This window comes from Leuciscus leuciscus, assembly GCF_965113295.1.
Source record: "Leuciscus leuciscus genome assembly, contig: SUPER_11_unloc_6, whole genome shotgun sequence".
NCBI classification, from domain to species: Eukaryota; Metazoa; Chordata; class Actinopteri; order Cypriniformes; family Leuciscidae; genus Leuciscus; species Leuciscus leuciscus.
This window is the reverse complement of record NW_028118541.1, coordinates 214,495-238,638: the sequence shown is the minus strand read 5'-3', so window position 1 is coordinate 238,638 and position 24,144 is coordinate 214,495. Positions and strand designations below refer to the sequence as shown.

At 38.2% G+C, this 24,144-nt stretch overlaps 1 protein-coding gene across 1 annotated transcript in view; it reads right to left on the bottom strand.

Annotated features, from left to right (window-relative positions):
• LOC309510262 (ribonuclease inhibitor-like) overlaps positions 1-24,144 on the bottom strand; it is a gene marked incomplete at its 5' end in the record, with an annotated part of 331,533 nt that overhangs the window by 98,049 nt on the left and 209,340 nt on the right. The window contains 2 exons of the mRNA XM_082191275.1: positions 3,423-3,593; positions 15,567-15,737. Coding sequence (XP_082047401.1) covers positions 3,423-3,593; positions 15,567-15,737 — 342 coding nt within the window. The remainder of the gene's footprint in view (positions 1-3,422; positions 3,594-15,566; positions 15,738-24,144) is intronic.

Genomic DNA, 24,144 nt, shown 5'->3' with positions numbered 1-24,144 from the left:
TCAGAATTTTAGACTTTTTAAGACTTTTTAAGACCCCGCGGGAACCCTGATATATATATATATATATATATATAAAACAAATATTTTACTAAAATATTAAACTAAATGTTTACTAAAAAAACATTTTTTTCTTCAAGAAATACTGTGTAAAACTGATGTTATTAAAATAATATGCAGGGGAAAACCAAGTCCTATGTTTGGTGGACCCTTTGTGTTACAAACCTTATTAATATTCCAAAGTATTCTAAATTATTTAGATTAGGTTACAAAGCTTGTGTAATCTAACGAAATATGTTACAAATTACTGTATTTTGTAATCTTTAGTAAATAATCTACTTACAATATAGTGTCTCCAGTTTATAATGTGGATCATTCTTCAGATCAGAGAGAAGCTTCACGGCTGATTCTCCTAGTTTATTCTCAGACAGATCCAGTTCTCTCAGGTGTGAGGGGTTTGATCTCAGAGCTGAAGCCAGAGCAGAACAACCTTCATCTGTGACTCCACAATCCCTCAACCTGTAGAGAACAATGACACACTCTTCACTCTCTCAGTTCAGATCAGTTTAGCAGTGAATCCATTATTAAAGAGAAAATACAAACTTAAAGCACAAATAAAATGTTTTGATGGATCATTGGACTGAGATCTAAAATGTCAAAGAGCTCAAAACGTGATTATTAAACATCTAGTCTTTAGATCTGTACTAATACAGTACGTATGGAGTAATGATTTGTTTTAATCGTGTAAAGAATATTTAAAAAAACAGTCCCTGCAGAAAGATGAACTGCAAGAATAAATCCAGCATGTTCTTCATTTCTCAGTTCTGAATGTGTTGAGATCGAGTCGGTTTAAAATCAAGAGACTGAAGTGTTGATTGTGATGTGACAGTGTGTATTTCAGTGACTCAGTCCTGCAGAATCATGTTCCTGAAGAGCAGCTCATGTGTTCAATCTGTAAGAATTGATCAATTAGGAAATGCCGGACAGTCTGTTTGGGGAGCACCCAGACCCTGAGAGGACAAAGGACCTCTCTGGAAATTACCATTTGAACTCAGCATTTGTGAGGCAAAGTTACACCTCAGAACACATCTCTCCTCCTCTTCCTCACTCCCCCTCTCTCATGCTGAGACCACATGTAAATCACCCAAGAAAATGTATAGTTTAATGTGAATGATTATCACAGAGTATTTTTCATGTTTGGTATCATTTAAAATGTCACAGTGCGACTGGTACAAATGTCTCGTTTCCAAATAAGTAAAACAAAAGGTAATAAGGTTTTTGAGAGTTTATGGATAACTAGCACACTAGGAGGGGTTGGCCTCTAGACAAATGGTCTCCCTACACCCAAAGGTGTAACCTCTGAATGCAAATTTCCATTGTTAAAAGATATTTCCAAGTGAAAGAGGTCCTGGCTATTTAATGAAATGCAGCAGGGAATTCGAGGCCTTTTTCTGTACCTCAGATTCGCCCGTGAGGCTGAGAGAGAGAGAGAGATCTTCAGCCTCATGTATTTCTTATTGTTGGCAGGCATGAAAACAGGTCAGGGGTAAAAAAGGTGAGAAGGATGCGGCAGCAAAAAATCCAATCCAATCAACTTATATATATATATATAGAGAGAGAGAGAGAGAGAGAGAGAGAGAGAGAGAGAGAGAGAGAGAGAGAGAGAGAGAGAGAGTGCTTTTTAATGTTAAATTCATCAATCTGGTGAAAATTATTTTAGTTACAGTGTCTGTCTACATTACTACTACATAATAATAGTTATAATATTAATCCCATGATAGTAATAGCCATATATTGTAAAACAAATGCACTGAAAAATAAAGGAAACTTTCATAATTAGTTTTGTACTAATTTCTATACTTGAAAGAGTATATTTCTATACTTCACATTAAAGGTGTGATTGGGCTAGCCCAGTGTCAATCAAGAAAAGAACCAAATGGGCCGCTGATCTACGTGTTTCATGGGGTGTCAGAAAAAAAAAACTAACGCTGACTTTTTATTGACCAATGCATTACACACTAACCAAGTGCCGCCAATTAAAGCAGCACTCAGTTACTGTGTCCAAATTCAGGGTCTATATCCTTCGGAGTACTCATTTGAAGGATGTTACGTCACAGCGCCGCGACGAAGGCTGTCCAAATTCGTAGGATCCTTCAAATGCGGCCCACAAATACGTCCTCATTTTCCCCGAATTGGAAGGATGGGTGTGGTGGATCCTTTCCCGTCCTACCTATCCCATAATTCTTTTCGGCAGAGCGTAATGGCGGACGAAGCGAGCGGTAGCGGAGTGGGAGAGGGAGAGGAGTATGCTTTTCGATGTAAGTTTTTTAAAAACTGGGTTTAAAAAAAAAAAAAAAACATTTTCAGTGGTTGTCTAGTTAGGCATTTTGTTTTAGCGTTAAGCATTTTTTTTACATTTGTACGTTTATATGTAAAAAAAACAACATTACTTTCGTAAACTAGCTTCTTCCTTACTGCCTGTGTGAATATCCCCTTACACACAGCTAATTTGTTAGTGATTGAAGGTGTTTTTAACGCTTCTAGGGACGAAAGAGCAGACAGAAGTGTTTATGTCACGGTTGCTAGGCGACAGGATATGAGCAACGGGTAAGGGAGGGAACTGAAAGAAGGGTAGGCTGTCCAAATTCACAAACACCGACTTCCGGGTTTTGCGGTCGTCGGAGGACCCCTCCTCCTTCAACCGGGTAGGAAGGATCCTAAGGAGGATGCAGACCCTGAATTTGGACACAGCCAGTAGCTTCGGGACTTCTTCGCTGTATTCTCGCTTTTTGCTCGCAGGTTTCTCGCTACAGCTTCGGAATAGATATTTGACAACACTGTTGTAAAAACTCGTTGGTGATTCTCAGACACCAGAGGCTATAGATTAACGACATCAAAGCAGATGGGTCGTTCTTTAAAACGTCTTCTTCATTCGGGTTCGGACAGCGTGAGGGAGCGCAATAATGACAGCATTTTAGCAGATTTCTTTTGGCCGTAAAGCAATTGTTTACATCGCGAGACCTGATATCACGCGAGACTTCCTGACGTAGCGGCCGGCGGCCCGCCGGCTCAAAGTTGCAAGTGCGGATTTTCCGCTCACGGGCACCAGGGGGGTGCGAAACGACCACCATTCAACCCGAAATAAGTAATATAACCATTCCAATGACTCCGAAGCTGTTCAGTTAAGGTAAAAAAAGTTACTTAGTTCACCTTTAATCAAAAAATACTTTGCCTCGAGAAAAGGACAGTAACAAGTTAAGACCTTCCGCGCTGGTCGGATGCCGGACTTTGGGACGATTTAGCGTGAGCTTACAAATCACTTACAGTTCAATAAGCTCAATAACACAGCAGCAGAAAAAGGCTGAACATTTCAAATATAGGCGACTTTACATTGTGTTTCATGTGTGAGTCATATATGATCTTACCACAGTGTCTCCAGTTTACAGTGAGGATCCTCCAGTACAGCAGAGAGCAGATGAACTGAATCTCCTAGTTTATTCTCAGACAGATACAGATCTCTCAGGTGTGAGGGGTTTGATCTCAGAGCTGAAGCCAGAGCAGAACAACCTTCATCTGTGACTCCACAATCCATCAACCTGTAGAGAACAATGACACACTCTTCACTCTCTCAGTTCAGATCAGATCAGTTTAACACAAGGGTCCGCAGCCGTACTGCAGGGGGTCCGTCAATTAATGCTTGATCACAAATCATTTTTTGTTAAAAAATTAAAACATGGGTAAAAAACATCACAAAGTCAAATTTAAATATAAGCACTCTCAAACGAATGCAAGATCTTCCTCAAACAATCTTCATCTGTGACTCCACAATATTTCAACCTGTAGAGAACAATGACGCTGTGTAAACAGTGTGTAAAATGACCATTTTATTAAAGATTGCAATGTGTGATGTGATTTGAATGTATTGACAAGCAATGCCACTATATCCTACACTGCTTTATAAAGGATGCCGGTTCTCCATGAACTTGAGGAGAAACTGAGGGACAAATACCATGCAGTGCTGTAACTATGGAGTGATAAAGAGATAACATTAATAACACCTGAAGTGTAACTTTATCAATTAAATGTACTATATTTTAGTTCAATAATATTAATTTAATATTTTGAAGATATTTTTGTTTCTAAATATTTGTCCAATAATGATCCATTAATGGCCATTTAAAATAATATTTTTTTCTAATATGTTTATTACTTATATTACAATTAGATTTCATGCTTAGCATTTAGCATGCTAATATATGCTATTGCTAATTAATAGTTTCGTAGCAATCTAATACAATCTTATAACTCAGTCATGTGACACAAATATAAGAAATTGAATGAATTAATCCAGTTAGGGAACCATATTAAAATCACTTTAAAACTTCTTCATTGGGTTACTTGGAAATGACTTGATTCCACGATGCTGACATTATGTGAACAAATTATCTTTGTTGAACTTAATTGGTTCATGTGGAGCTGATGTGCATGATTCAATCATTTAAATCCAACACACTTTTTCAGTGCATTGTTTTCTGTATTTTAAAACGAATTTTGGATTTACTGTAAATCCCTCTGGTCCTCTTCGTTTAGGGGTCACACTTGGCTCCTTCACAGTCAAAAGTGACCGAAGCCTTAAAAAGTAATTTTTTTTTTTGCTTTTTTTTTTTTCAGGAAAACCAATGTAATATATTTTTGTTCAATAATATTTTTTTATTATTATTTCGAATTTAGAAAGGTTTCTATGGTACTATGCAATAATTATAAATAAAAAAATGTATGAGCATTTTGTTCCATTAGAATTCATATTTTTATTTGTATTATTATTATTTTTCAATAAATGCAACATGTCACATTAGTGCAGGCCTTTAAAATCCATTTTTTGAAGTGAGAAAAGCGTCATCCAGTGGCGTTAAAAAGTAAAAACTTGTGTAATGTCGTGTAACCGCCTGTAGGCTGTACTGTTGCTCACTATATAAATACATAGAGAGGCTTTTTGATTCCCATTGTTTTTTTTAGACATGATTTCTCCATTTTATTCGTTTTTTTTTTATTTATTTAGATATATATTTAGACATTCTAAAAGACTATTTTTGTCAAGTTTTAGATAATTTTGTTACATAAGTATCAGGTTTTGCATTATGATTACAATCAAACAATAATGTTTGGTTAGAAAAGGAACACAATGCAAGCATTTTTTGTTAATCAGTATTTGATCATTAAAAAAATCTAACAAAATAAGGGATGGATAGTGATAATTCAAAACACTTTATACAGACATTTTGCAATTAATTGGTATTTTATTCAGTTTAATTCTATAAATGGTAATAAAACTTCAGAAGGGAACAGCAATTATGATCCAACAGCAAAAACAATAAAATAACAACAGCAAACAATCATTATCAAACTGTAGGTTAAAAAACAGGAATAAAAATGTAATTATAATAATAAATATTATTTTAACTATGTACATACAAACTGTAATTATTTTATGTATTGTTGCATATGCAGCAGATATCAGGAACACCTATTAGGCTAAAATAAGACCAAACAATTATTATTTGTTTGTTTGTTTGTGTGTGTGTGTGTGTGTGTGTGTGTGTGTGTGTGTGTGTGTGTGTGTGTGTGTGTGTGAGAGAGAGAGAGAGAGAGAGAGAGAGAGAGAGAGAGAGAGAGAGAGAGAGAGAGAGAGAGAGAGAGAGAGATCTTTTGTATTTTTTAATCTATTGATTTTATTTCCCATATTCTCAAAGTTTGCTGTTGCAGTCTTACCAGTTAATTTCTTTGTGTGTGTGTGTGTGTGTGTGTGTGTGTGCGCATTTGAGCGAGAGTCTCTTTTGTATTTTTCTTCATTTATTGATTTTATTTTGCATATTATCAAAATTTGCTGTTGCAGTCTTACCAGATCATTTCTCTCTCTGTGTGTGTGTGTGAGTGTGTGTGTGAGTGTGTGTGTGAGTGTGTGTGCGAGTGTGTGTGCGTGTGTTTGAGCGAGAGAGTCTCTTTTGTATTTTCTTCATTTATTGATTTTATTATGCATATTCTCAAAATTTACTGTTGCAGTCTTACCAGTTCATTTCTCTCTGTATCTGTGTGTGTGTGTCTGTGTTTGTTAATTTACAGTATGCATATTCCATAACAACCCGGCCCTCTACAAGAGTTTTAAACATTCCAAGCAAATCAGCATCTTCTCCTTCATTCTTACATGTATGGGATTTTAAAATAGACAGCTTTGCCTGTCCCACAAGAAAATTACCAAGTGTACATTGTACCTTCCATTCTTTCTTATACTTCACACCAAAAATGAACATATTTTTTGTAAACATAAAACCAAGCTTAGTAAACATTTTATCCAACAATTCAAACAAAGGAATTAATCTTGAACAATCACAAAAAAAATGAAAAACAGTATCGAGAATATTGCAAAAAGGCATGCAGATAAAACCATCTCATTAAATTTTGATACAAAACTGTTAGTTGCCGCACAATGGAGTACTCTCCACTGGAGGTCCCCAGACCTCTTAGGAATGGGGGGCTTATACAAACACCTCCATGATGGAGTTATTTCCGAAGAAATTGATAGATGTTCTCTCCATTTAGTATCAACACATCTTTTCAATTGAGTATAAAACAAGGATTTCACACACATACAATATAATATCTTTTTGCCGACATTATGAAACAATACATCTTCAAATCTTTTCAATAAAGTATCATTTAAATCTTCATCCAAATCAAGACTTATATTAACTCGAAGATCTGGAAAAATCATAGGCCTTTCATCATTCTCAATAAAATTGTTTACATAGGTCAAGAAAGACTGAGGAAAAGATTTTTTAAGATCTCCAATTATCCCTTCAACACATCTTTCTGATCTAAGCCCAACTCTATTAGCTATAGATTTAGCCGTATACCATTGACCCTTTGAAAAATCAATTAAATCTTTTACAGTAGCTATTCCTGTGTTTAAAAACTTGTCAATTACTGAACTCAGAATGGAAGAATTCCTTTTAAAGAGAGGATTAAAAAACAATGGTTCTAAAACACCATAATGTTTATCATCATCTCTCAATTTTTTAAACATTTGCCAGGCCTTTAATACAGTTACATAAAAGTTAGAAGAAGAAACACTTACTCTTGGATTTGGATTTTGGACAGATTTTTCAATTAGGAATAACTGCTTAGCTAATCCAACTCCCCCAATACTTTGTAAAACAGACAAACCTAATGCAATCCAGGGTATCTTATCTGAACAATATAATAGCCTTTGTAATGTTTGAAACCTCATTGTCTTAACTCTCGCCTCCAGATTTATAAGTCCTTGACCACCTTCTACAACTGGGAGATACAAAACTCCAGGAGGAAGCCAATGATAACCATCCCAAAAGAATTTAACAAAGACTTTTTGAATAGCAGTCAATAACTCTTCAGGGGGATTCAACACTGTAAATCTGTGCCACAACATTGAGGCTGCCAGATTATTAACGATTAAACATCTCCCTCTGAAAGATAACCTCGGGAGAATCCATCTCCACTTCTGTAGTTTCCCCACAATTTTATCAACTAATCCTTCCCAATCATTTTTCATATAAGTATCAGATCCTAAATATACCCCAAGAACTTTAAAACCATCTTTGATCCATTCACATTGTTGTGGGATTTGAGGAGGATCTATATCCCTCCACTCGCCTAACAGAAGGGATGTACATTTATCCCAATTGATTCTAGCAGATGTAGCTTTTTGAAAAGTTTTCAAACTAGAAGTCAAAGCAGCCATATCATCAATGTTCCTTATGAAAACAGTTATATCATCAGCATAAGCTGTGAGTTTTACAGGTGGGATCTCTGGAAAACCAGGAATACAGAATCCATATAGTCGTTTCCTCAAATGTGACAACAAATGCTCAATAGAAATTGAATATAGAAGTCCTGAAAGAGGGCATCCTTGTCGTATACCTCTTGTTACTGCAAAAGGTCTAGTTAGACAACCATTAATCTTAAGCATACTAGATGTTTCACTGTAAAGCAGTTTAATACAAGAGACAAATTGTGGTCCAAAGCCAAAGGCCTTCAGAGTCTTTAGTAAATAAAAGTGATCCACTCTGTCAAAAGCTTTTTCTTGATCTAAAGATAAGAGTCCAATATCAATTTGATGTTTTTTAGCAACTGCAATAATGTCTCTTAGCAAAAACAAGTTGTCGAAAATTGTCCGCTCAGGGATACAGTATGACTGATCTTCATGAATTATAGTTGCCATACATTTCTTCAACTTATTAGTTATAGCTTTTGACAGTATCTTAAAATCAGTACACAGCAACGACACAGGGCGCCAATTCTACAAAAGTCCAAGATCTCCTTTCTTAGGGATTAATGTCAACACTGCCCTCCGACAGCTTAGGGGTAAAACACCTTGATTAAAGGACTCCAAAAAAACATCATACAAATCATGTCCAATCACATTCCAAAAGCTTTTAAAAAACTCAGCAGAGAGATCATCCACACCAGAAGATTTGCCACTGTTCAGCCCTTGCACAGCACTTGAAAGCTCATCAAAAGTCAAGAATTCTTCCAATTCCATCTTTTCTTCTTTAGACAACTGTGGAAGATCTAGAAGAAGTTCTTCAACTGCTACTTCATCACAAAATTCGGACTGATAAAGTTTTTCATAAAAAGAAATAGCAGAAACTATCATTTCTCGTTGATTGGTTATTTCTTTGCCATTAGGAAGTTTCAGTTTGTGAAAAAATTTCTGCTCTTTAGATTTTTTTCTCCAGTCCGAAAAAAAAAAGCAGTTGGAGCATCCATTTCATTGCACTTAACATATCTTGTTCTGACAAGTGTCTCCTTCTCCTGCTCTTCCAATAAATCCTTCAAAAGGCCTTTGTTCTCTTTAATGATATCACCTCCTCCCTGATTGCTGAGACTTTGTTGAAGAATTTCTTGCTCTATCATCTTCATCTTCACTTTCAAGTTCTCAGTATTATTTGCTGTGTATTGTTGACAAAAAACCTTTATCTGGACTTTTCCCAGATCCCACCATTGACTAAGAGATGAATAACTACCTCTCTCTTCTCTCCAAGACTTCCACAAAAGACCAAAAGAGTGCACAAAGATGTGATCTTGAAGTAATGTATTATTAAAGTGCCACTGTGACTTATAGGATTTAGGTGACAAGACAGACATAGACAGAGATATAATGATGATCTGATATAGATGTAGGGGAAATACGATTACTAAAAAATCTTCCTTTATTGCATTCCTCAATATAAAAACGATCCAATCTGGCAGCAGAAACCTTATTTGAATAAATTTTCAGCCAAGTATATTGTTTAACTTGAGGATAAACATCCCTCCACAAATCTACAAGACTATGTCTATTAATTAAAGATTTAAGAACATCAGGTTTTTCCTGGCTGAAAATGAGGCGGAGGTAGCAAAATCCGATAGCTCGGTTCCTCTAGGGGGGTCCGGGGGCATGCCCCCCCGTAAGAACATTTTGTACATTTCAAAGATAAATGCATTAATCTGGTGCATCTTTTTATGTATAATGACCACTAGAAGGTGAAAAAAAAAAACACTTTTTACAAGCATGTATTTATTTATTTTTAGGCATTTTAATAATCAGATAATTTGATTTTATTTACAGTTCATAGGGGGCCATGAAATTACAAAACAGTACTAGTAAATTACGTGACTGCTACTTGTGATAGCTTATTTTATAAAAACGGCAGAAGAATTTCGGCTATTGCCTAAGTCAGGCTGGCTCTATGGATATATTTTAAGTAACCTAACTAGTTTGAGAGCCGAAGCTTAAGAAAAACAGTATCGGTACCTGGCTGTGACAAGTGAAGGCACTTCGATGCTGCAGAGAAGGTGCTTCTTGACTTTCGTGCGTCTGTGGAGGTTGTGATAACTGACAGGTGATGTTGAAAAGGGGGAGGGGCAGGGGCTCGTGCGCTTTCGCAGAAATTTACCTTGCTCCGTTTGAGACAAGCACGTTTTGGTGCTTAAAGCCCTGCATTTCAGCCCGAGCCCGACGTGCCAATATTATTATTATTGACTTATTTATGCCCCTAGGGCCGGGCTTCGGGCCAATTCTCACGTCATAATTCACATGCGGCCGGGCCTCGGGCTTTTTTGGGGTTATCCTTCTTTTTATATTTTTAGACATTAATTTAAAAAATATGAGAAGCTGACGACGACGATAGAAAAACAAACATAGAAAGACATTTCATAACCTCATAACTTTCATAATCTTATAATTACACAGTGACATATGCATGACATGACAGTCTCATGCACGCACGCACGCACGCACACACACATACGCACGCACGCACACACACACAGAAGGTTTCCCATCAGCGCGACCCACGATTCACCTCATGTGCAAATAATGGAGAATATTAAGAGAAAAAATCACAGATGGCCAACTTAAAACGCAGCGGGAAGAGTGATAGAAGAGAGGAGGACTGGGTTAAAACCTTAGGCTACACTGTGGATGCTATTCTTTTTCTCCACGATGCTCTGTAAAAGAATGCTCTAACTTTTCGTTTCATTGGACTTTATTTTCGTTTAACTGTTGGAAACTACTGGAAAAAAGAATGGCCATGTTCTGTCGTGCATTTTTGAGGTAAGATAACCTGCAAGTTTATTTAATTTAATTGGTTTAGATAGGCTATTGCTCCTTTCGTTTGCGAGCGCTGGTTCGAGCAGCCTGAGCCTGCCTCAGTATTTCAAAAAAAGTTGTTTTACTCACTGTGGTTTAATAAATAATCATTTGTTAAATTAACTGTCTGTGTGATATGCTTGAAGTGTTTTATAGCCTATCTATGGATTGTAGCCAAGTAAAGTAGCCTATTAGCGTTGATTTGAGAGGCTAAATTGATCAAACATGTTGTAGGCTATACTCGCTGTCGGTTCGGCTGCTTGGTCGTCATTTAAAAAAAAATGCTCCAAAACATTTGTCTAAATTATCATGATAAAGAAATGAAAAGAAACATAACTAACAAAACTGACCTATTTTAATGGCTGCAAATAGGGCAGGCTGCCGCTGTGTAATAATAATAATTAAAAAAACGGACTCGGGCTGATAATTCTGATGAGCTGTCGGACTTGTGCTTGAGCGTCTCGGGCCAGGGCCGGGCTCGTGCTTATTCTGATGCAGTCGAAATGCGCAGAACGGTTTGAGAATGGAATGGAACCCGGCCGTGAACCCGCTGCCGAATCGTGTCGGTGGAAAAGAGGTATCTAATCATGTGATTCCGTCTTGAGTTTTTGTCGACAGACGGAGGCGGCCCGAAATTTTACGGAGGCGGCCGCCTCATAATTCTCTATGCAGGAAAAACCCTGTTCATGATTCCTATCCAATTTATGATCTACCGTACAATTAAAATCACCCCCTATAACAACAATCTTATCATCTGAACACTTCAACAATTCTTCAGAAAGTTTCAGAAAAAAATCACAGCGCTCGCTTCCTATATTAGGAGCATAGATATTATAAAAAGAAAAACTATTATTGCCTATTATTAAATCAGCTCTAAGAAGGCGTCCTGGTATTATTTCTAAGAAAACTGGATTATCTTTAACACGCTTTGAGAATAAAAACGCAACACCAGCACTCACGTTCGTACCATGACTAAGACTAATACTGCCCTCCCATTCATTTATCCAATCTGTCTCATTACAGGCATCAGTATGAGTCAGTGATGCGCGGGTTGATCCGAAAGTTACCCGCGGTTACGAGTCATCCAAAAATATTTTTAATGATATTCGGGTCGCGGTCGGTCGGGTCGTTTGAAATAAAGATGCCAATTAAACCTTTGTAATTTATATAGTACTAGAGAGCATATGAGCGGAGTGGAGCGGTGAGAATCTCCGCTCATCGCTCACGGAACTGTCCACCCCTCCGCTCCCCCGCTCAAACATCAGGCCGCTCCGCTCATTATCGCTCAGCGCTCAACGCAGTTTGCTCCGCGCTCCACCAAAATCGCCCCCCGCTCGCTCCAAAAAAGGAAAAAAAATCTACATGTATATCACTGTTAGCTTAGACCACAGCCTTACCTCCTAAAGAACTAATGAGCAACAACAACATTTTTCAAATAGAAATGTTTTATTTCAAATTAGGCCTAGGCTATAAGGAATATAGCCTACACAAAGTCCTGTAAAATTTAACGAATAAATGGGCCTAATAATATAAATAACAATTATATAAACAAAAATATAGCCTACATACATTTTTTTTAAGTAAATTTACTATTAGGCCAGAATTTTGATAAGTTAACTTTTGCGCAACGCGCACGATTAAAATTTAAATGGGCTTATATCCATTGTACACATAAACTGCTGTAAAATAAAATGAATAAATGGGCCTAATAATATAAATAAAATTTATATAAACAAAAATATAAAAAAATATACATAAACGTTTTAAAAGTTGGCTAAATTAACTATTAGGCCAACATTCTTATAACTGAACTTTTGCGCAGCGCACAGGATTAAAATTGAAATGGGCTTGTATCAATTGTTTGAATATTACGCTATATTTAATTTACACTTTGTTATAAGTTACCGTAGGCCATTCAATTTGCTAACCTTTTGCTTTCTTCCCAGCGTGTTCAGATAGCACAGTGCATGTTTTTGAGAGATGTGTCTTTTTAGATTCCAAAATTAATCTTTACTGACTGAAACGATGTCTCCACATTCGTTTTCTTCTACCACATTATAGTTAGTTTTATATTATAGTGTAGCCTACCTGTATGACTTCTTATTTTCCTTTTTGAAGTAGCCTACTTTTTGAACTCCATTATTGAGCCGAGTTTTGACTGAAAATAGAATCCATCTTGCAGTCATCAACTGAGTCAGGCTGAGCATGCATCAGAATCGTGGTGTGCGCGGAGCGAAATTGGAGCGGGAAATAGGGCGACGCTCCATCCTTTTAAAAATGCCGCTCTGCGCTCTGTCCAAGATCCGCCTGCTCGCTCCCGCTCCACTCCGCTCACATGCAATTTTCTATGAAATATAGGCCTGCTACACTTTATTGGCTGAATAACTGGCGCGAAGGCACGAGCTCAGTCTGCAGGTAGAGATGGAGGCGGCAAGAGAAAAGGTGAAGACTGGGGAGTGGAAGCTCCGCAAATACAAAAAACAGAAAGAGCAAAATGTGGGAGACATTTGCCGAAATAATGAAAGATGATGACCAAAGTGCTGGCTTTGTCATGTGTACTTCTTGCTATGCATTTACTACTTTTAAAAAATGCGGGTCAGGAAGCGGGTCGGGTACAATATTTTCTTCTTTTTTTTTTTGCGGTCCGAGTTGCGGGCGGGTTAGTTGAAAACGTCGGTCGGGTGCGGGTTGTTTATACATTGACCCGCGCATCACTGATATGAGTCTCTTGCAACAAAATTACATCTGCTTTTTTAAGTTGTAAATACTTAAATAAAGTCACTCTCTTTCGTACATCCCTACATCCATTTACATTTAAGGATCCGATATTAAAGGATACCATCAGGATGAAAAAAGAGAAAATGAATAAATGCCAATATAGATGTAATTTCCAATACATAATAGGCTACCTCTTTAAGGACTTTTCTTTACTCTTTTTCTGACAGCACTTACAAACTTTTTTAAACGATAACGCTTAGGCTGATCTAATTCCTCAAGTGTTGCTTTCTTCATAGCCATAGCAGAGGAATCAATAAAAAGCTTCAAATCAGGAAAATACGTTTCAATCTTTGGTTTTCTCTGTTTTTTTGTAGCATTCAAGAATTCATCCAAACTATAATACCAGATCCTCTTTAATCGCCCAACAGTACTTTCCTGAGAATTGAATTCATCCAATTCATCAGTGATTAAGTCTGAACACTCACTATCCGGATCACTGTCAACATCCTGTGATATTGGTTCAGCATCATTTTGGGACATATCCCTATTTGATGCCTGCACCTCATCCAAGACATCCCTCACTTTAGACCCATCTTGTTCTCCAGATTGTTCTACCTCCTCCACAATCTCTACAGGGTCATTCATTCCACTCTGTCTAGCATCAGGAATGATCGCATCCGTTTCTGTAATCTCAATATTGCCACCCTGAGGCAACCGTTCTCTCATTTCAGTAGACGCGTCAATTTCCGCATTCAAATCAACTGCAGCGCTTTCTATAGTCGGTTTAACCAACTCGTTATTCTCCAAAACAATTGAATCTTGCACTGAACCATTCTTTGCGCTTTGAGCCTCTTTCACAACAGGACAACCTGTTTTAATATGGCCGTATTTTCCGCAAACAAAGCATTTCATAGTCTCAGTAGTGATAAATATTGTATAGTCCTTACCAAACACTGTCAATTTAACAGACACATCAAGCATTTCAAATTCAGCGCTTAATATCATCAGAGCCTGACGTCTGAAAGACATGACATGTTTCAACTCTGGAATTTTCAGTCCTAGAGGAATCATTCTAATCTGCCCAACCAATTTTCCATAACGAGCTTTTAGAAAGACTAGACAAAGGTAAAATTGGAACAAATACATCCTGAACAGTTAAACCACACTCCACCAAACAGTCTTATTTGCGTCACTCCTTCATTGCTGTGCACTTTTTTTCTGCACAGCGGCTGATTTGTAGTTTGTACCACCAAAAGTTTCTCTGAGTTTTCGTATTTCCCATTCATTTCCTGTCGGTCATTTTTGAAGGAACCAAGTGTGACACTTTTTTTTTTACGACCCTTTACCATATCCGAATCATGTCTATGATTATTTTGTGTGTGTTCACAAAGCTAATACAACAAACGTCACCAAGTGTCATCCCATTCAGATGAAGCAAGATGAATCATTTTTAAACCGAAGAGGATCAGAGAATGTCAACATTGAAAAGTGGAAGATTAATCAATTTATTAAAGAAATGTTAATTATTAGAAACCTTTTTGTCCCTGATATTATTATTTTTTTTCTATTTCTATTTCTTTTTCCTTTTTTTATATTGTGCTCTGTTCTTTAGGACATTCTTTAGGACATTTATTATAGTTTTGTTTTGCCTTATTGTAATGGTATTTACTGCAATAAAAAACTTTGACGTTACTTCCGCATTCCTCGATTCCTATGGAAGTCTATTAACATGCCTAAGACTTTTGCACAGTACTGTATATACTGGGGAGAACATTTATGTTTTAGGATTAGCATGTTTAATCAAGCATTGGCTCACCTGTGATGTTCACTGATTTAACTGAATATTTATTTATTGTGCATTTGGACTGAAGTAAGTATCACTTGTAATTTATTGTTTAACTGAGTGTCTATGAATCACACATAAAATACTGGTTTTGGTTTTCCTGGTCAAACTATAATTGTACAGAAAATGAGCTCTCAATGAAATGTATTCATTTGTCTCTCATTTGTGTTGTGTGGATGTGTAATTGTTTGGTTGGACTCCTTCTTCAGACCCGAAAACAAGCTAGAGTTTAACAAGCAAAGTTGGTGATCATTGAGTAAAAAAGTTAAAAACTATTAAATAACTAATACATAATATATTTACCAAGGACAAAATATGTGTTTATCAGAGAGTTCATCTTACCCCAGTTTCTCCAGTTTACAGTGAGGATCCTCCAGTACAGCAGAGAGCAGATGAACTGAATCTCCTAGTTTATTCTCAGACAGATCCAGATCTCTCAGGTGTGAGGGGTTTGATCTCAGAGCTGAAGCCAGAGCAGAACAACCTTCATCTGTGACTCCACAATCCCACAACCTGTAGAGAACAATGACACACTCTTCACTCTCTCAGTTCAGATCAGATCAGTTTAACACAAGGGTCCGCAGCCGTACTGCAGGGGGTCCGCCAATTAATGCTTGATCACAAATAATTTGTTAAATTAAAAAAATAGTAAAAAACATCACAAAGTCAAATTTAAATATAAGCACTCTCAAGCGAATGCAAGATCATCCTCAGTTGATTCTGTAATAATATCATACTGGCAAACTCTCAAGTGTGTTTTTGTGTTTGAGCTCTGGAGAACGTCAAATGTTTTTACAGCGGTGAGAAATGTAGCCAATCACAGTCATGTTTGTTGGTCTATTGAACGCAGCCAATCAGAGGTGTTTCATTTTGTCAGAATCCACTCACCGAGATATAAAGGCCCTGTCCTAAATGGCACACCTCACTTTCAGTCTTGTAGACTTACAATGGCTTCTGCGTGCGCATTAAGTCCATAGGGTGTCCCATTTAGTAGTTTTAGGTTTCAGAAGGGTACTCACGAGCGCCCCTCTGCGGTCGATATGTGCTCTAAATGCGCACTGAAGCGAGCTCCACAGCAGACTTGTTCACGACAGTCAAAGCGGCGTTACGTCAGGAAAGTGCGGACTCAGAGGAAGACCGCGAGTGTTTAGGGTGCCATTTGTGACAGGGCCAAACTCACAATTGCGTGACATAAATAGCAATTGCAAGAAAAAGTCCGAATTGCGAGTTTATACCTTGCAATTCTGAGGGGAAAAACAGTCAGAATTGTGAGATAAAAAGTCACTGTTTAACATGTTCAAACAAATAATGTAGCAAAATGATCATTCAAATGTTATTTTTCTTAATTGCATTTACACCCACAGTTAAGACACTTGCGATTGCATTTTCATTAAATGTCCCGCAATGAATGAAGCAAAATTCAATGTGCAAATTGAAAATGCATTCCGCCGTCAATCACTGCGTGAAGTTGGCCCCGCCCCCTCCCTCCCTGTCAATGACTGTGTGAAGTTGGCCCCGCCCCCTCCCTCCCTGTCAATCACTGTATGAAGTTGGCCCCGCCCCCTCCCTCCCTGTCAATCACTGTGTGAAGGGAGAGAGATTTATTTATCCTTTCGGAAATTTGTTCTACACCATACAGCATCGGTTTCCAACAGGGGGGTCGCGGCCCACAAGGGGGCCTCACCGAGCTCTGTGGGGGGTCGCGTCATATTTTGAAAAGTTTTGAGCAATTTGCATTAAATAAAAGTCCTTAACTTTTTTTCTGTTCAAAATTTATATAATGAGCGAGTTCATCATGAATCCATTTTGCAGTGTTTTTGTCTTATCCTGAATCACTATGGTACACCTATAATAAGTGATTACATAGGGACTATTTTACCCTGGTTCGGATCGCTGCCGCTGCGGAGTAGCCCAGTACCTGCGTGACTCGTCATAGACGCACACAGAGAGAGAAGTAGTTCCGGCTACAATGTTCTTCCGAAAGACGCATTATTCTGTTAATAAACACAAGTTTATTATCACTCGCTATAGCGCCAAAAGCCTCAAAAATAAAGCCTCACATTGATAAAGCCTCACAAATAACATGCAAGTATTGAGGCCCCAGACAGAAGTCATTTAGTAATAGCCTATATTCATTCTTTTTTTACCTACACACAGGTGTGAAAACTGATATTTTTATTGCATTTAAAATAGGGCAAATTTATAGGCTACTCCTAGGCTTACATTTTTAAATTACAAAGGGCCTACTAATGTTTTTGTTATTGTATTTTCAATATTATAGGCTATTATTTGTGCATAAACATATCTGTTTATAGTAAACATACCGTTTGTTTGAAAACAACATATTTTGTCATCCTTGCTGCAAGCTTACAAGAGCGATAATATCATTAAATGTGAAGGGGGGCCCTAAAATATTTTCTTGGGTAAAAGGGGGTCTCAGACAAAAAAAGGTTGGGAACCCCTGCCATACAGTACGTCTGATACATTTATACATAAGACAACAAGACAGTTGACAAGACAGAATTCCAAACAAAATATACAACAACATTTCCCTCTCCCCAAACACCCCCACCCTACCACACCCACACCCCTACACAACATCAGGACAGAAGACTCAAACCCCACTACACATAACTAGGATAATAAAGTGCAGTTGTGCATACTGTAACAGTCAAGCTGGAAAGAAAGTGCATGATGCTATTTAAAGTGCTGTCCTGCAGGTAAGTTCTTATTCATAAGTGTAATGTAGTTGGAATGAATGACTTACTGGCTCGATTAGTTTTGAAAGAGGGTAACCTAATCCTCCTCCCTGATGGCAACACCTCATATGCCTGGTGTAGGGGGTGTGACATATCTCTATTAATTGCTTGACCTTTCTTCAACACCCTTCTTTCACAGGTAATAGCCATACTGTCTAGTTTTTTCCCTGCAACCTTGCTAGCCAAGTTAACTATCTTGCTCAGTCTGTTTTTATTGGTCACTGACAAAGAGAAATACCAGGCAACACAACAAAAAAGTAGAATGCTCTCCACAAATGAGTGATAAAAAAGTAACATCATATCACTATCCACTCTAAATTGTCTTAGTCTCCACATAAAATGCAGCCTCTGCAGCCCCTTTTTATAGTATAACTGTTCCATTGCAACTTATTATCTATTATTGTCCCTAAGTACTTGTACTCGGCTACAATCGCAACATCCTCTTCATTTATAACCAAACACTGATGGGGCTGGCTCCCAATTCTGTAATCTATTATTATTTCCTTTGTTTTCTTTATATTTAGATGAAGATAGCTGGACCTACACCAATCTGCAAATTGATCCACCCAGGCCCTGTAGTTGGTCTCATCACTATTCTGTATTAACCCCACTATTGCTGTATCATCTGCAAATTTTATTGTAAGATGCTCAGGTGTATTACTTCTACACTCATTAGTGTAAAGAGTGAACAATACTGGTGAGATGACACTGCCCTGTGGGGATCCTGTATTGGTCATAATCGGGGAGGACACAGCCTCATTTACCCTAACACACTGTGTTCTCTCCGTCAGAAAGGACTCAACCCACCTTATAATGTTAGGATTTACCCCTAACTGCCCCAGCCTCTCCATCATAATGTGGGGCCTGATGGTGTTGAAGGCGGAGGAAAAATCTATAAAGAGAACCCGGACATATCGTTTGGGCTTATCCAGATGGCAATAGATATTATGGAGCATATACAGAAGGGCATCATCTGTGCTCCGCTTGTTTCTATAGGCAAACTGTAAAGGGTCGATATTACATTGCACATCATTTAGAATATGTCTCAGAACAATTCTCTCTAGGCTCTTCACCACGATTGATGTTAGGGCAACTGGACGATAATCATTTAAATCAGCTGGTCTTGCTACCTTAGGTACTGGTACTATGAGCGAGGACCTCCAGGCTTTAGGAATGTAATGTGTATCTAATGACTTTTGAAAAAGCTGGCAGAAAATGAGGCTAAGTTGTTCACTACACATTTGCAAAACCCTACCACTTATTTGATCTGGGCCTGGTGCTTTTTTAGAATCAATTTTATTAAAAACTCTACGCACCTCATCCGCTGTAATAGTTGGAGGAGTACCATACTGTAACTGCTGTCTAATGGCATCACGCTCCAGGAGAAAGTCTGATGTTTCGAACCGTGCATAAAAACCATTCAGTTCATTTGCAAATGCTTGATCATCTCCATTTGCATCTATGTGCCTTTTCTTCTCTTCCTTCCCTATCATTGTATACATCCCTTGCCATGCATGTTTCAGGTTATTCCCCCTCATTTTCACCTCAATCTGCCGTTTATATTTCTGTTTACAGTCATTTGTTATCTGTCTAATCTCCTTCTGAATTGCTTTCATTTTAAGCCTGTCTCCCTGCTCAAAAGCTCTCCTTTTCCTGTGCAGTGCAACTTTTAATTCTTTATTTACCCAGGGTTTGTCATTTGGAAATACCCTAAAAGTTTTTTCTGGGATTATACAGTCCACACAGAACCGAATATAGTCAGTCACCACTAAAGTCAACTCTTCCAAATTCTTACTAGTGTGCACGAAAATGTCCCACACAGTACAATCAAAACAGCCTCGAAGGCGTTCAACAGACTCATTAGTCCACTGTTTAACTGTCTTTATCTCCGGTTTGCTGGTCTTGAGCTTTTGTTTATACTGCGGGACAAGCTGGATTGCATTGTGATCCGAGTCTCCGAGGGGTGGTTTTGCATAGCCCTTATAAGCGTCTTTAATATTCCCAAAGCATAGATCGAGTGTTTTATCCCTCCTTGTCGGGCATTCGACGTATTGATAGTAATTGGGCAATACGCTTTTGATTGAGCATCCATTAAAGGGTTAGTTCACCCAAAAATGAAAATTATGTCAGTAATTACTCACCCTCATGTTGTTCCAACCGCGTAAGACCTTCGTTCATCTTCAGAACACAAATTAAGATATTTTTGATGAAATCTGAGAGCTGATAACTTCTCCGTAGGCTGCTAGGTGGCCCAAATTTGCTGCCCCAGAAAAGTTATTAAAGAGATCGTTAATATAGTCCAAGTGACTACAGTGGCTCAATATATCAAGCGACGAGAATACTTTTTGTATGCAAAAACAAACAAAAATAACGACTTTATTCCACTATTCATTTCCTTCTCTCTGGGCCACTAGTTGGTTCGCGTAGTGTTTTTGGCTGCGCGTCACACACATGACCAGCGTCGGCCAATAGTGAGCCTACGTGGTGACGTGTAACACAGACGCGCTGCGCAAAAACACTTACGAGGCCCAGAGAAAAGGAAATGAATAGTGGAATAAAGTCGTTATTTTTGTTTGTTTTTGCGCACAAAAAGTATTCTCGTCGCTTGATATATTGAGCCACTGTAGTCACGTGGACTATATTAACGATCTCTTTAATAACTTTTCTGGGCCAGCAAGTTTGGGCCACCTAGCAGCCTACGGAGAAGTTATCAGCTCTCAGATTTCATCAAAAATATCTTAATTTGTGTTCCGAAGATGAACGAAGGTCTTACACGGTTGGAACAACATGAGGGTGAGTAATTACTAACAGAATTTTCATTTTTGGGTGAACTAACCCTTTAAAGTCTCCGAGCACAAACTTCGGTGCATCAGGTGCCATGTTTTCTAGTTTAGCCATTGTGTCGTATATCCTATTTGCCGCGACCTTAGTATTAGCGCGGGGATGAATATATACCACAGTGACAAACACCTGACCAAATTCCCTAGGTAGATAGTAAGGTCTTACCGACAGCGACAATAGCTCAATATCCTCCGAGCAATGGGAGTCTCTTACTGTGTAGTTTTTACACCATCGCTCATTTATATAAACACACACCCCCCCTCCCATTCTTTTGCCGGTTACCTGTGCATCACGGTCCAGTCTAATCGGGTCGCTAAACCCTGTGATCCTGAGTGTTGAGTTATCAGTCGTGTCTTTAAGCCATGTTTCCGTGAAGCACAACAGACAACTTTCCCGATACTCTGAGAGGTACCTCACAGCGTTCCGTAGCTCCGTAAGTTGCTTCACCAAGGAGCGGTTGTTAGCCAGGATGACCGTAGGTAGAGGTGGCTTGCTCCCCCGTGCGCGAACTCTACGCCGTACGCCTCCTCGCCGGCCTCTTTTCCTCGGTGATGTGGATGTCCGTGTACACTCATCTGGCAGATCGACTGGAAAGTTTCCGCTATGCAGATCCCTTAGTTGCCAGAGTTGATCCCGGGTATAATGTAAAATCCCATATGTTGTGGCGGCGGCCGATGCATAGCTTCCCCGACTCAGTGAAAGGACTGTTAACAGCAACAGGTGAATCGCCAGGACGATAGACAAAAACTGCGTAACAAAACGCATCTTGACTTTGTTGGCTCGCTTCTGACTTAACAACCAAACTTTCAAAGCGTGTAATTCGAGGTTTATGTGATGAAAAACGCTTACATATAACCCATAAAACAAACAAACATTTCAGACGTGCTGTAGGCACTCGTCGCCACAGTGCAGCGCCGGAAGTGAAGTTGGCCCCGCCCCATCTAACCGTTCTAACCTGTGTAGTAGTAGTAGTACTGATAAATAGTAATAAGTAATTATTGATGAATAATTATTTACATAAATGTGATGCTTAAGTTATCCTAGTTTCTCTCTACAAAATAGTACATTTTACAACATTTTAAATCACATGATTTTAAACCTAAATTTGATGGATTAATAGCATGTGGTCACCGCAAGTATTATTATTTTTTTTTATGCGTGTATACAGAACATTTTAAAATTAAGCCATTTTATTTTATTCAGGTCATATTTGCTGTTGAGTGGAAGCAAAAATTAGTCAAGTAATTGTCTCTGTAATGTTAATCCTAAAGCTACAATAAAATATGGTCTGTAAAGAACTTAACATACCAGTACACATTCAAGGGAAAACGCAAAAATAATAACAGCATCAAGAAAAGAAATCTTGTCAGATGTCCAAAAAAAAGAAAGAAAAAAAATGCTTTAAGATATTTTGTCTGGTAAGAGTTCCTTCGTTAATGGCAAATTTTTCCACAGTGATCTGTACATAAGGTTCCTCTTAATTTGCTGTTCAGTGTCTGCAGGACAAGCAAAAAAAAAAAAAAATTCATCACTGATCAACTCTCTTCTAGTGCGCATGCATATATGACGTCACCAAACACACCACCGCGCATGCGCGTAATAGCGTCCAGTACGTGTTGGATCTGATCCAGCTACGTCATCGTGCTACAGGCTGCAGAGAGGACTTCTTGAGAGTAGTCGAGTGCAGGCGGGGAGGAGCTGCAAATGGACACGTGAAGTCGGACACTTTCTGGTTCCCGTAGTGACCGCTCACGTGGTGTTTGCATACTTTACCACAGCTGAAGTGAAATAAATTCAATATTTGCCAAATAATACACAGATGTTTCAGAAACATTTTCATTCAATACTTTATGTACTGCTTCATACAGCGTCTGTTTGAACAAGAATAAAGTTCAACATAAACTTCTATCAATGAAGTGGAGTCTACGTTTTTTAATCAGTTTTAATTTGATAAACATGACACAATATAACATCGCAACTACATGAAAAGAGTGTTTACTGTTATAAAAAACTGATTTGTGAGCTTTAGAGGAACTAAAGGTTTTCGAATAAACACGAAACACACGTGATCGTTGTCATGCGGTGAATCCGGCCAATCGTGGAACAGCTGTGTCGTCATCAGAGCTCGTGCAGCCGCTCTTGAGAAGCTGCGCTGGCTGAGTTCTCCGGCTACTCTCGAATCGCTCTCGCGGTACTTTGATGGCATACGTCACAGTCACATGGCGTCGGCACTTTATCAAGTCGGACAAAATTTCTAACCGGCATGCACTGCTTCAAGTCAGCCGCCGATCGGTCTGCGCAGACCTGCATGAAGTCGAACAAGCCTTGTGTGAAGTTGGCCCCGCCCCCTCCCCCCCTGTCAATCACTGCGTGAAGTTGGCCCCGCCCCCTCCCACCCCCTCCCACCCTGTCAATCACTGTGTGAAGTTGGCCCCCCCCGTGACGTCATCATCTATAAGTCCTCCTGGGAAGTCGTGTTTACGACGGCAGTGCGTTCAAGTCACTTTCGTCAGAATAAGATGGCGGTGTGTGTACTTTCTCTTAATTAATTACATATAAATACAGCAAGATTCTTAAACTAGTTCTAGAAAATGAAGAACAAAGAAATGTGCATCCGGTGTACTTTGTTTTTTTATATTTTTCATTAATTTATGAAGCCACTGCAAACTTAAAATATGTTAAAATATGTATTCAATTTACATATTAAAACTAGTGTATGAAATGGCAAATGTAAATAATATAATTGAATTTTAATTTTAATTTTGCACCAAACGTTGCACAAATGTAATGGAAAACGTAAATTTAAATACAGAAATGCATTGCCATTTTACATATTACATTTCAAATTGAATATTGCTACCCATATGCTTCCATAGAACGCAAAACAATGATGATGATGCATAATAACGCCAGCGTTGTGGATACACTTACCCAAAACCCTCCATAACTTTTCCATTAATTTCACATTTTATTTGTATAGCGCTTTTCACAATACATATTGTTTCAAAGCAGTTTTACAGAAAATGCACATCTACATTACAATTTAGAGTGATCTGTTATCAGAGGTGACTGTGTGCAAGTTATGTATTTCAGAAATTTACATATACAAATCACACAGTTAACTAATAATGTATTAATTTTATTTACTTTATAACTGGCACTTATTTGGAAAAAAATTGTTGAATGGCAAATAAATAAATGACGGACTTTTATTATGTAAGCTTTATTTTACACCTCAACCGACAAGGGAATTTATAGTCATATTTATAGTGTTAATATTAATTTGCGAGTCCACAAACTCATTCTCTTAAATGGCTTGG